General features: G+C 35.2%; 1 protein-coding gene across 1 annotated transcript; it reads right to left on the bottom strand.

The window, feature by feature from the left end:
- Window positions 1–2,518: 2,518 nt before the first annotated feature.
- Window positions 2,519–12,767, bottom strand: LOC116140077 (probable cytosolic oligopeptidase A). The gene is made up of 17 exons (XM_031425711.1): window positions 12,267–12,767; window positions 11,807–11,974; window positions 11,419–11,542; window positions 10,926–11,002; window positions 9,989–10,132; window positions 9,662–9,892; window positions 9,505–9,595; window positions 8,771–8,892; window positions 7,247–7,354; window positions 6,895–7,140; window positions 6,357–6,502; window positions 5,107–5,224; window positions 4,759–4,918; window positions 4,631–4,662; window positions 4,355–4,420; window positions 3,680–3,751; window positions 2,519–2,878 (listed from the first exon to the last, which is right to left on the bottom strand). Exons 1-17 carry the CDS (start codon window positions 12,690–12,692, stop codon window positions 2,792–2,794), a joined length of 2,418 nt encoding a protein of 805 aa, XP_031281571.1. The 5' UTR covers window positions 12,693–12,767; the 3' UTR covers window positions 2,519–2,791.
- Between the last annotated feature and the right edge of the window lie 423 nt (window positions 12,768–13,190).

The following is a 13,190-nucleotide window of genomic DNA, read 5'->3' as shown; positions in this document are numbered from 1 at the left end:
CACCTTACTCTCGTAGAACCACAATCACACTGTGACGCCCCTGTGTGGCGCTTGGTGGGACATCGAAAGATGGACTCGATGCTCTTTTACCTCTTGTCACAGGCTGGAAATTTCACACCCGAAATGCTAACATGTTGGTGGAGGGACTCTCCCTTTTATAAACTCAAGACTCTTCAATATATTTTTGATGTTGGATTCGTTACACTAAGCAGTGGTTCTGGTGAAGTTTCACACCCTCGAAATGCCACAAAAACCTGCAATGACGATATAGATCGTCAAGAACATTATAACAAGTTGAAATTAGAAATCGAACTATCAAATTCTTCTATTTATAAATTGTGAAAATTTGAAAGAAATAACAACTGGCATCATGTAGCAGCAAGCCTATAGCTGTTGCGTTTGTCTTAACTCTTAATTCAAAGCTCTATCGTGGTTTTCGACCTCCAAGAGCAGACCATCTCTCGGAACCTATGCCCTGTACCTTTCACAGCCTGTTTCAGCATAAGATAAACAATCTTTCTTAAGGAGAAAACCAAAAAAAAAAAAAAAAAAAGCAGGGACGAGAAAAAAGGGCCCACATATATTTAAAAGCTAAAAAAATACAAAGGAATTTTTGCTTCTTTTTTTTGTAGGAACTAGCAAGAAATTTCAACCATGACATGCTTTCTTTTAGTAATTAGATTTCTGATATTTCATCCCCATTTACTGCACCAAGTTTATCAATAGCAGACTTCAAATTTATGTCATAACTCCACCATAGCCTCAGCAATGATCCCTATCATCATGACTAATTTTTTTGAACATTAACTAGGGGCAATTTCGTATTTTAAAAAATTAAAATTGGTTTTGGCTAGCTGGTGAGATACTTTACACTCTTAAGCTAGTTTTCAATTTACAATCCAAAATACGTTAAACATAAATTAATTAATTTTTTTTTTTTTCCTTCTTATTTTGTATGGAGCTCTCTTTGTTAAATATCAATAAAACCATCTTTCTTTTTGTGCTTTTAACATGTTTACAACAAAGAGTATGTGTAAATTGTAATTGAGATTAATTATCTAATAACCAAGGGCCTGTTCATCTATCATTTGGACCATGTTATTCTCATTTTTTGTCATTGTTAAATGTGAAATAGCAGTTTCGGGAATTTCTTTAGTGGAAAATTGGGAGAATTGAGGAGAACTGGAGACAAATGTGGGACCCAATTTAGTATAAAAAAATTAAAAAAACAATTTATTTATTCTCTTTGCCCTTTCATTTTTTTTCCTCTCTTCCAAAAACCAAAATTTTAATTTCAAACTTACTGCAAATGGAAACCAATTTTTAACATATTTGAGACAAACTCTTCAAGACAACCAAAATAAGTGATAATTTGAATAGATTTTATCAAGTGTATAAATGATAAATTCTATATTTTTCATTTCGTTTTCAATGGTTTTTAAGACAAACATGCCGAAATGTATTTTCATTTTTTGCGTTTTTACATACTGTTTTAAGATAAACTTACCGAACACATTTTTATTTTTCACATTTTCATATACTTTTTTCAAGTGAACTTATCAAACGCATTTTCATTTTTCATAAAACTCTCTCTCTTGTATAAGGGAAAATAAAAAAAGGGATTAGGGTTTATAATTAGAAGACAAAATTTGGGTTAGGTTTTATGATTAGAAGGCAAAAGAAAATTTGTAGATAAATAATACAAGGCTTAATTGTGTAATGTTAATAAAAAAAAGAATTTATACTATCTGTAATAATTTTTAAGAAGAATAATATTGTGATTAATAAAAAAGAAAAAAGAAAAGAAACAGAGACTTACTACGATAAAATATGGGGCAATAGCATCACTCTTTGTAACTAATTTTTTATTAGTGGTTAATTAATCTATCGAATTAACACATTCCCTTATTATATAAACTAAGAAGTATTCTTTTAAATTAATTATATTACAATATAAAACTATATTTATCTTAATTTTTAATTTTGTTTATTTCCTATTTTATTATTAGGGGCGCTTAGGCCCAAGACACTTTTAAGTGATGGCATGGTGATGGTGGGCGCCATAAAACCAGGAGGTGGATGTACTGAAAATCTCATAATATTTCAAAAAAAATTTGAGTAATGTTACGGTCACCCGAAGTAGTACACCGAATAACGTGACAAAATCCTAACTGTCCATTAATATTAGTTATAATTAATGGACGATCATGATTTTGTTACGTCATTCGATGCACAAATTCGATACACTATTCCCGATGTCTCTATTATTCCAAACAATTTATAGCTCAACATATTTTTGGTAAGTGCTGTAAACAGTAAACTAAGGAAGTGAAGCCATAAAATCAACAAACTCAGTTTTGGGGATTTTAAGAGTAAATGCACTAAAAAATGCCATAAAATTCAATTCAAAGTTCAAACCATGAACTTTGACTCACAGTCACAGGTATCAGTTATGAACTTTTTATTATCGATAATCAATGGAGTTTATAAATCTTTTTTCTTTTAATTTTTCTTCTAGAAGATAAGTTAAATAACACCACTCTAAATATTCATCCAAACTTTTAACCCAAAAAAAGGAAACATAATGTACCACAAGAATCAACGTTAAGCAAGATCTGAAAGATGGCATATTTATATAATTTTTCTAAGTCCATGTACTATAAAAAGGAAACTCTTATGATAATAACTTAACCTTTAAATGTAGTTTATGAGTTGTGTAACATCTTTTTCTTTGGGAGAAAAGAAAAGAAAAAAGACAGGCTAGGAAAAAAAGGTCATGTCCTTTCCCAACTCAAGCACTGGCTGTGGCTGACAATAGGCCATTGTGCCTGAGCAATGGCTCTGGTGAAGGTTCACGTCCTCGGAATGCAATAAACACCTACAAAGGAAATCATGCAATGATACCAACATCTTTTTCAAGATCAAAATAAAAAATCTGAAAAAAAAAATTTCCTTTGACGAATTGTTGAAAAAGAAGAAATAATAATAGGCAGGATTTACGGAGTCTAACCTCCAATGGTGGTTTACCACCCCCAAGAGCAAGAATGGTCTCTCGGAACCTATGCCCTGTATCTTTGACAGCCTGTTGTAGTAAATGATAATCAATCTTTCGTAAAGAGAAAAAGGAAGAGAAGTACTAAAATGAACAAGAGTGTGAGCATGCTTAGGCAAAGCTAAGAAGAAAACCACTGGGAAAGTGCACCACAGTTTCAAGATTGCTTCTATAACTTCCCTTGCAGCAGCATTTGGTGTTCCATTTTTATGATGATACAATCCGAAGACAAATATAACAGGCACTAAATATGTTTTACCTAGATAGGAAAATAGGGACCCTGTGTAATAAATAGCTAAAATACAACATTCAAATTTCAACCTGCAGGTGCATTCTTTCATACTTAGACTTCCAAAATTCCACTCCCACTTTCACCATTCACAAACCATTACTTCTGGCCACAAATTTACTGATAGCAGACTTCACATTTCTTTGAAATAACTCCACAATAAATGCATCATATGTAAAATATAAAAACTCAGTTGGATGCTAAATGGAGAGGATTTATAGTCAGATGCTAATCAATGAAGCATTATAATTTTATTTGAAGTGCACAAATACAGGAGAAAGGAAGAAGTCAAGGTTTGTGCAGGNAAATAATAATAGGCAGGATTTACGGAGTCTAACCTCCAATGGTGGTTTACCACCCCCAAGAGCAAGAATGGTCTCTCGGAACCTATGCCCTGTATCTTTGACAGCCTGTTGTAGTAAATGATAATCAATCTTTCGTAAAGAGAAAAAGAAAGAGAAGTGCTAAAATGAACAGGAGTGTGAGCATGCTTAGGCAAAGCTAAGAAGAAAACCACTGGGAAAGTGCACCACAGTTTCAAGATTGCTTCTATAACTTCCCTTGCAGCAGCATTTGGTGTTCCATTTTTATGATGATACAATCCGAAGACAAATATAACAAGCACTAAATATGTTTTACCTAGATAGGAAAATAGGGACCCTGTGTAATAAATAGCTAAAATACAACATTCAAATTTCAACCTGCAGGTGCATTCTTTCATACTTAGACTTCCAAAATTCCACTCCCACTTTCACCATTCACAAACCATTACTTCTGGCCACAAATTTACTGATAGCAGACTTCACATTTCTTTGAAATAACTCCACAATAAATGCATCATATGTAAAATATAAAAACTCTGTTGGATGCTAAATGGAGAGGATTTATAGTCAGATGCTAATCAATGAAGCATTATAATTTTATTTGAAGTGCACGAATACAGGAGAAAGGAAGAAGTCAAGGTTTGTGCAGGACTATGGGCCAGTCCTGGACAGCCCTTTCCATTGCCATACCTTGCTGTCATCCAATCCAGCATCCTCAAATGCTGAGAAAGCATCAGCAGACAACACCTCTGCCCACTGCAAAATTGATACTTCCACTTTCAGATTGCACACCAAAAGATGCAGGAAAGAAGAAAACACAAAAGCAAGAATACAATGCACTATCACATTACGCTGAGATATCACACAATATTGCATATTTTGTTTCACTGCCTGGGTGCAGTTCCAACCTAAGCAGGCAAGACACGACACACATAAAAACACAACAGTATGAATTAAATTGATTACCTTGTAACTGTAATATCCAGCAGCATATCCACCTGATATTCACAAGAAAGAATCAGTGGCTATATTTCAATGTAAAATTGCATCTGAATACAGCAGAAAGTTTAAATAAATCAAATACACATACAAACCTGCAAATATATGGCTGAAGCCACAAAGGAACCTATCCTCAGGCAGGGAAGGAATCACTTGTGTTTTCTTAGAAACCCTTTGATCAACATCATAAATAGATTCTGATCCACCAGGAACATAATTTGTGTGCAGTTCCAAATCTAAACTTGCAAATTTTATCTGAAACAATACACTCCAAGAGTGAAAAAAACACATGGCGTATTATGTATCTGTATATTTCACTTCACTCATCAAAATGTAAAGCACAAAATTATGATCCAGTTTTCCCAAAAGAAATCCTATCACATATATAAAAGAATGTACCCCAAATAGAATGCTATGGAAAAATACTAATTTCTTCCACCAACCTGACGAAGGCTAAGGGAGCCAGCACGAAAAGTCCTTGCAGCAAGCAGCTTTTTATACACATCTTCTGGGAGACTCTCTCCGGTTTCGTAGTGCTTTGCAATGCTCATTAAAGTATCCCTGCAGCAAAAACATGTGAAATGTCATCACATTGTATAAATCTATAATGATAAAATCAAGGGAATGGAAAAATTATTGTAAAATGCCTAAATAAAGCTGACAAAAACACATTTTCCTGTGTAAATGAATCAATAAAATTATATACAGGGGTAATTTTACCAAGGTTTCTAACTTTTGACTTTTTTCTTTTAAGAAAAAAAAGGGAGAGAGAAGAAAAAAAGATACCTATGATTTTAAAAATCATCACAATGTGCCAATGTTAGTGCTACATTTGACAACTACAAAATTTTTCATAAACTTACTCCTTTACCAAAACATTGCCTTCCAACTCAATCTTGACTCACAGAATAAACCTTCTCCTTCCAATTTCATATTTTGATTTGTACTGTTATGTATCATTTCAGGGTTTTTTGACTCAATTGACAGATTTGCATTCATATTCTCTACAGAGATTTTTACAGTTTTAAGCCAAAGGTTAGAGATCTTAATGGAACACTCCCTGTTATATATGTTACATATATGTTGGGGATGATCAATGGTACCTAATTCTTTTATATCTAGTGAAACCACTAGATTTGATCTCAACAACTAAGATCAAATATGTATAAACATTGCCATTTGGGATTGACACATATGACATATACTCCCCAATCCTTAAAGTGCATTGACCTAACAGTCCACAGCTAGTGTTATATATGCAATCTCTAGGGCAGGCGTCCACACCTTAAGAAAATGTTAATCTTTACATGAAAATCACAATTCAAAGTTGAGTTGGGCAACCCTATGTTCAATTGGATTCTATGAAAAGGTTATACTTGAGAAAAGCTGATTTGGCACTTCATGCAAACGTTGCATAGTTACACCACTACCTTCATAACGACCAAATATTACAAAATGCGTACCAGATAAAAATTACAACATCAAAGTCAAAGCCAACAAAGATAACACAAATACACCATATATTATACAAGAGCAAAAAAAGGTTGTAGTGTCAAATGTGTCACTGCTAGATGTACATTGAATGGTAAACCCTTAACAACATTTTCAAAATTTATTCATCCCTTCTCCTATGTTAATATCAAACAACTTAGGTAAATTGTAAAAACGACTGGCTTAGGTCAGAAGAAATTACCTATGGTAACACCAATTCTCCATGAATTGTGAAGGTAATTCAACAGCATCCCACTCAACATTTCGAATGCCAGCAACTAGGCCTTCATCTTGCTTGGTTAACATATGTTGAAGTGCATGGCCGAATTCATGGAATACAGTCTCAACCTACAAACAACGTCATGAATCAATATGGCTTACAATAAAGTGTAAACCAGCAGCATGATTGATCCATACCACCGGGAAAATTTCTGGTTTAAATCAATCAACACTGATGAGCCTCTTGGCTGCGAAAAAGTGTGGGTAGATTGAGTAATACAGTCATATACTTTTATGGTGACTCCATACTTGATACTGATACACACACCAAGACATGAAGAAATAGAAGAGATAAGGTTTGGCTTCTCCTCTAACGTAGATAGACCCAAAGCTCCCCAGGCCTATACGAACTATACAAATACCGGGCTTCTGAGTGCTCCCCTGCTGTCCTTGTAACTTTGAATTCGCTAAAGAGCGAAGATCCAAAGTGATGTAGCTAAAATTCATGTGCTTAAACTCACCTCACGAAAGGTCATAAGACTTGGTTTGTCCCCTACTGGCGGTGTTTGGTTGCACACCATGTGGGCAATAGGTAACCTGGCGCCAACACCATTGTGTGACAAAACGCGACTTCGAGCAACAACCTCATCCATCCAAGCACCTCCCCGTTTCTCAGATGGACGAGAATATGGATCAAAATAGAAGTATGCAATTGGACTACCAGAAGAATCTTTCACGCGATAGAATCTTACATCATTGTTCCAAACCTGTAACACCATAAGCACGGGTAAACAGCATGTAAATTGAAATTACAAACTACACAAACAAACGGAAAACAAAAAATAAAAACGAAGAGCATTTGATAGATATTACAGTAGCAAGACCATCAGCTGGTTCAATGTCAATTCCAAAAAGTGTCTTAGCAAGGTTGAAAAGACCATCCATAACTTTTGGCAATGAGAAATAAGGCCGAAGTTCTTCCTGCAGAATTGAGAAGTAAACCGGGTTAGTTTCTAAGGGTGATAATAACCAAAATTAAGCCAAAAAAAAAAAAAAAGGTGAGTAATAGAACATATATTGATATAACTTCAGGCAATATAAGTTTTCAAAATTCAGTTTAAGAAGGTATATTTTTCTCATTTGAATGCTCTAGTGGCCAAGAGATTTATAGAGTAGAACATAAANAACGAGAAATAAGGCCGAAGTTCTTCCTGCAGAATTGAGCAGTAAACCAGGTTAGTTTCTAAGGGTGATAATAACCAAAATTAAGCCAAAAAAAAAAAAAAAAAGGTGAGTAATAGAACATATATTGATATAACTTCAGGCAATATAAGTTTTCAAAATCCAGTTTAAGCAGGTATATTTTTCTCATTTGAATGCTCTAGTGGCCAAGAGATTTATAGAGTAGAACATAAATTGTATCTTTAAAAACCCATAACTGTGTTCAAATATTGAAGTAAAAGAAATTTATAACTGGCTTGCAACAATAAATAAATGGAGACTGTATGATAGAAACCCACTCCCAAATAGACAAGAATTGGGCTGGGCAATGGGCCATTGATAGGCATTGGGCTGGGCAGTGGTCTTTTTGTGAGCTTGGGTATAACTCTCATTGGAAAACCGGCTTGCCAAGAGAGGGTGCCCAAGCCCTTATAAACCACATGTCCACCCCTTTTCCCTCTCAATGTGGGATCCTAACATACCACCACACTTCTGCAACCGACGTCCACGTCGGCCTTTTTACCCCTTGGGTGACTACACGGATCCCCTTTCCCCTGGGCTTCTATGCCCTTTCTCGGGGTAGCAGCCTAGGTCACAGGTCAGCCTGCCACATCGGCGACGACGATGACGGCGGCGACGGCGACGACGATGACGGCGGCGACGGCGACGTCGGTGCAAGATCATGTTCTGATACCATTTGATAGAGTCAGCTTGCCACGGGTCAGCCTACCACATAAGCGATGTCCACGTGGGCGCAGGATCATGCTCTGATGCCATTTGATAAAAACCTACTCCAAAATTGATAGGAATTAGGCTAGGCAGTGGTCATTTTGTGGGCTTGGGTAAAACTCTCATTGGAAAACTGGCTTGCCAAGGAAGGGTGCCCAAACCCTTATAAACCACATGTCCACCCCTTTTCGCTCTCAATGTGGGATCCTAACACTGTATTTCAACTCAATCTTATATTTTTCAACCACAATAATACAATAAGCAGATTGATGACATCTTTATAAAAGTTTTGAGGACCATATTGATTTTGCACACACACAAAATGATATCCAACACTAAATAAACCTAAATCTAAACGGACGGGGATTAGCAAGTCATAAAGTAAGCATGTCTTCACAAAAGAGTGTGGCTGAAAGACACACACAGTTAGAGAGAGAGAGATTCAACCTCATTGATGTCATATTTTGATTCACGAAGCCTCTCACTCCAAAAGCTGATATCCCAATTGCTTAAATCATTAGCTTCTGATGCACCTTGACCTTTGGAGAAAGCTTTAAGGTCTTCCATATCTACAACACAGATAAAGCTTGATCAAGTCATTAAATAAAGTTTATAAATTTTATCAGAGAGAAAACTTCTCCCAGAACAGTATAACTTTGAAATTAGAGAATGAAACATAGATATCATAAACAGGTCTTGTCAGGCAAAAACTGACCTAATTCATAGGGCACTTGGTTAATTGAATTTGAGCAATATGTTATTATATTGTGTGTGTGAGTATATATGTTATATCTGCCTATTTATCTATTTTCCTAGCTCAGCATCAAGCTAGTTATATAAGAGTGTGCGTGTGACATAACTAATATGAAAATATATACAAATGTTAAACAGAAAATAAACCAAACAGCTTTACTTACAAGAGTCAATAAAACACTACCATATTTAAGGTCCAAAATGTGTTAATCAAAATGAAGAGGTCACATTTGAGCGGCTAATTTGCATATAATAATATTTGAGGGCCTAATTTACATAATACATATTTGAGAAAAGAAAAAATTCTTCACAAATGTTTACAGGGGTTTCTAGCACATAGATCAGCCCTGATTTTGGTGATATATATTACCAAATATTTATACGATCAAACCTTTGCATATATTACAAAATCATATCTCAGAAGATACCTTGAACAGCAGGATCCCAGGATGCAGTACGAAGCTTTTCTAATAGCTGTATTGCTTTATCTACAGTAGCCATTTTGGTTGCCATGCTTACCTGATCATATACACCACGGTTAGCCAAGGGAAAGGAAGTATATTTTAAGACACAAAAGATACATACCTCGGCATAATTATTGTAGCCAAGAAGCTTAGCTTTTTCCAACCTCAACTTCAATATCTGGTCAATGAGTGGTGTATTATCCAAATCACCACTTGAGGCACGAGTTATATAAGCTCGATAGATTTCCTCACGCAAAGCACGGTTTCGAGCATGTTGCATGACAGACATAAAACTTGGAGCATCCAATGTAATTACCCATGGCCCATTCTCAGCAGTTGCATTTTCGTGCCCCTGATATTAAATATATAAATGGAACAAGCAATATGAGAAATGAAAAACAACCTGCTGTACTAGACTTGATGACTGAACAATTTTGACATAAAATACCTTGGACACTGCTGTTTGAGCAGCCAATCCAAGAGCAGTAGCAGGCAATCCTTCAATTTCTTTCTTATTTGTTATCAATTTTTCAAACTTCTTTGTGGCATCCAACACATTCTCCGAAAACTTTTCAGATAGTTTTTCAAGCTCCTGCACATTAAGTCAAAGCAGTCCACCACAAAATAGCATATAAGTAAACCATGCAGCATTTCAATCTCTATGAATAATATCATCCCATCCTCAATATCCACTTCAAATATTCTTCTATTTTTATCTAACCATAAAACTGAAAAAACAGCCAATATGCAATATTTCCACAAAATCAATGGTTTTTACTCAATGTTAATGTTAACTAAACCGCTAACTAACAAGTCAAGAATTTACATGCTGATTACTGAAAGCCAGCTTCTGATAAACACAAACAACATCGATAAATATTCTACCATCTAAGGAATATTATGTTATACAGCTCCCTTCGCAAGAGAGAAAACAGATAACAGAAAAGTGAAAAATATAACTGAAGTAGGATTTTTTACTGACTATACAACATGCATATACTCAGGCATTTACTAATATGAAGAAAAAAAATGCTGAGATCATTGCCAGAAGTAGCACATGGTCCCAAACTTCTTTGATAAAATTTACTTTTGAGTAAATCATTGTAATAGGACAGTAAGTTAATTGCACAAGACAGCAGAGATCAAAGAAATGATTCCATGTTAGTGTTATGACTGTGTCCATCTTCATGTTACAAACAAATTCCTTGCAGCCTACGCGCTTATGCAAATCACAAATGCATCAATATTTAAACTAATAAATAAAACCCAAGTGCTTGACATGATAATTAATTTTAAAAATAAAATCTACATGTTGCCTCATCAAACCAATCTTTTTTTCCCAGCTGATTCTTGCTTAAACTTGAATTATTACTATTAAAATAAACCTGTTCAATTTTATTAAACTGATCTCTTTTATCATCTTCAAGAGAAACACCATTGAGAACCGCTTCCTTTATTTGAGCTGCAACAGGGACAAATATAGAACACAAATCAGACTAGATGCTAATAGGAAACTAATAATGCATGTTAATACAAGATGTTAAAAATACTACAAGTTGGCCAGAGATCCACAATGAGACCCAAAGTTATGAGGCGACAAAAAAAAAAAAAAAAGTCCATAGCATCCAAAACACTGATAAAAAGAACAAGAAAAGCCTCTGCATATCAATACACAAATCATACTAGATGCTTTGCATCTCAAAGCACAAAAACCCTGTAAATTTTCCAAGCCCAGGACATTGCACAACAGAATAAAAAAAATTAAGGAGATGATAAGACTAAAAGCTTATGAACAACTACACCAAGTTTAAGCCTCCACATTTGACAAAAGCAGACCAGTTACTCTCAATAGACACAATAAAGAATTAATATACTCACATTCCACTATACGTTTTCGGGCTTCACTCAATGAATGCCACTCTGGAGATTCTTGAATGGCCTTGAATGCCGTATAGATGGGTTTACTTTGTCCCAACCTCAGCTGAAACTTCACTTTTTCTGGCTGCAAACCGAAGCCATATAATGTAATAACCAAAAGTGATAAAAAACAATGTTGTCCAAATAGCATCGCCTATATGCCAGTGAAATGAACTCAAGACCATCATAAATATGTTCTTCTCAATACCACAAATATAGAGTCAACTGAGTCAAATTCCATTTCCGCTAGTCACCTAGTGCTAATAATGAGAGATAATATTATTTCTTACGACAGTGTCTTTTGTATGTATGCATGTTTTTATGCAAAATAGCGTTATAAATCGCAAACCTGGACTTCTTCAATGGCAGAACGGAGTTCAGAAGTGTCCTTAACAGACTTAAGATGATTGATCATTCCCCAAACCACAGTCAACCGATCAACAATCTTCTCCAATGGCTCCACCAACTTTGGCCACGAGGGCTCCACTGTTTTCTCCAGTTCCTCCAAATCACTTTCCTACAATCACATACCCATAAAGCCAAAGCAAAATCAATGATCACAACACCAAAATTGTTCCTTCTACCAACATAAACAAACAAATAAAACAACAACACAACCAACGATATCGCACCTAAAAGATCAAACAATCATAGAAGATAACTCAAACACGGTTAAAATTCTAACAACCCAATAAAACACTAAATACCCAAGAATCAATACACAAAAAAGGTTCAAATTTTCCTACCAAATCAATTAAAACAGAACGAACCCAGAAACCAAAACACGACAAAAGATCAAAAGGCCATACCAGCTGCTTCAAAAGAGCACGAATCCCAGGCCTAACATGTTCGGCTTTAACGGCATCAAAAGGAGGAAACTCGAAGTCTTGCAACAAAGGATTGGCTTCAACAGACACGTCAGCCATTGGAGGAGAGAGCGAAGAGCAGGTAGAGAAAGAGAGAGAGGTGGTTCTGGACTTGTGATTACGATATTGAAGAGACTGGAGACAGAAAGAGAAAGACGAAGACCAGAGAGGACAAGAATGAGATTTATATAAATGTTTAGGGGTTAAATGGTAAAAAGGAGTTTTGGTTTTCGTTGGAGAGTGTTTAAGTAACGGGTGAAGTGAACGAGAAAGAGAGAAACGTGAAGCCATTAACATGGTGAGTACAAGGAGAGTGGATAGTGGAGGTTTGTTTGGTGAGTGTAGAATTACGATTCTAGTCTTCCTCATGTTGTTTTTATTGTTTTTTGTTCATGGAAATGGAAATATCCTGAGAAAGAGTTATGGGAAAATGTGAGGGGTTTTGTATTTTGGGTTTAGCCATAATAATGATTTTATTTAAGGACCTCCCATAATTTTCCAAAATTTTAAAATCCCCTCCAGTTTTCCAAAATTTTAAAATCCCCTCCAGTTTTCCAAAATTGTCACTTACCTTCCTCCCTGTGACGAACACGATAAATGAAATCACATATTTGCCCTTGGAAGTGTTTTTCACTGGCTCTTTTACCCTTCGTCAGCAATGTTGGTCAATTGTAATCTTGGTAAACATGAGAATGTTACTAATAATATAATAGATTATTAATGTTTGATTTAATTTCCAATATTAGAATAGAAAAATTGGGATGGAAATTATTATTTCTATCCATGGTAGATAAGTGTTATTTAAATATTTAAATGATTAGTGCTTGATTTAATTTCCAACATTAGAAAATAAAAATTGGGATGAAA

This window comes from Pistacia vera, unplaced genomic scaffold (genome assembly GCF_008641045.1).
Source record: "Pistacia vera cultivar Batoury unplaced genomic scaffold, PisVer_v2 Contig363, whole genome shotgun sequence".
Taxonomy (NCBI): Eukaryota; Viridiplantae; Streptophyta; class Magnoliopsida; order Sapindales; family Anacardiaceae; genus Pistacia; species Pistacia vera.
The sequence above is the reverse complement of the archived record's forward strand: the minus strand, read 5'-3'. Positions and strand labels throughout refer to the sequence as shown.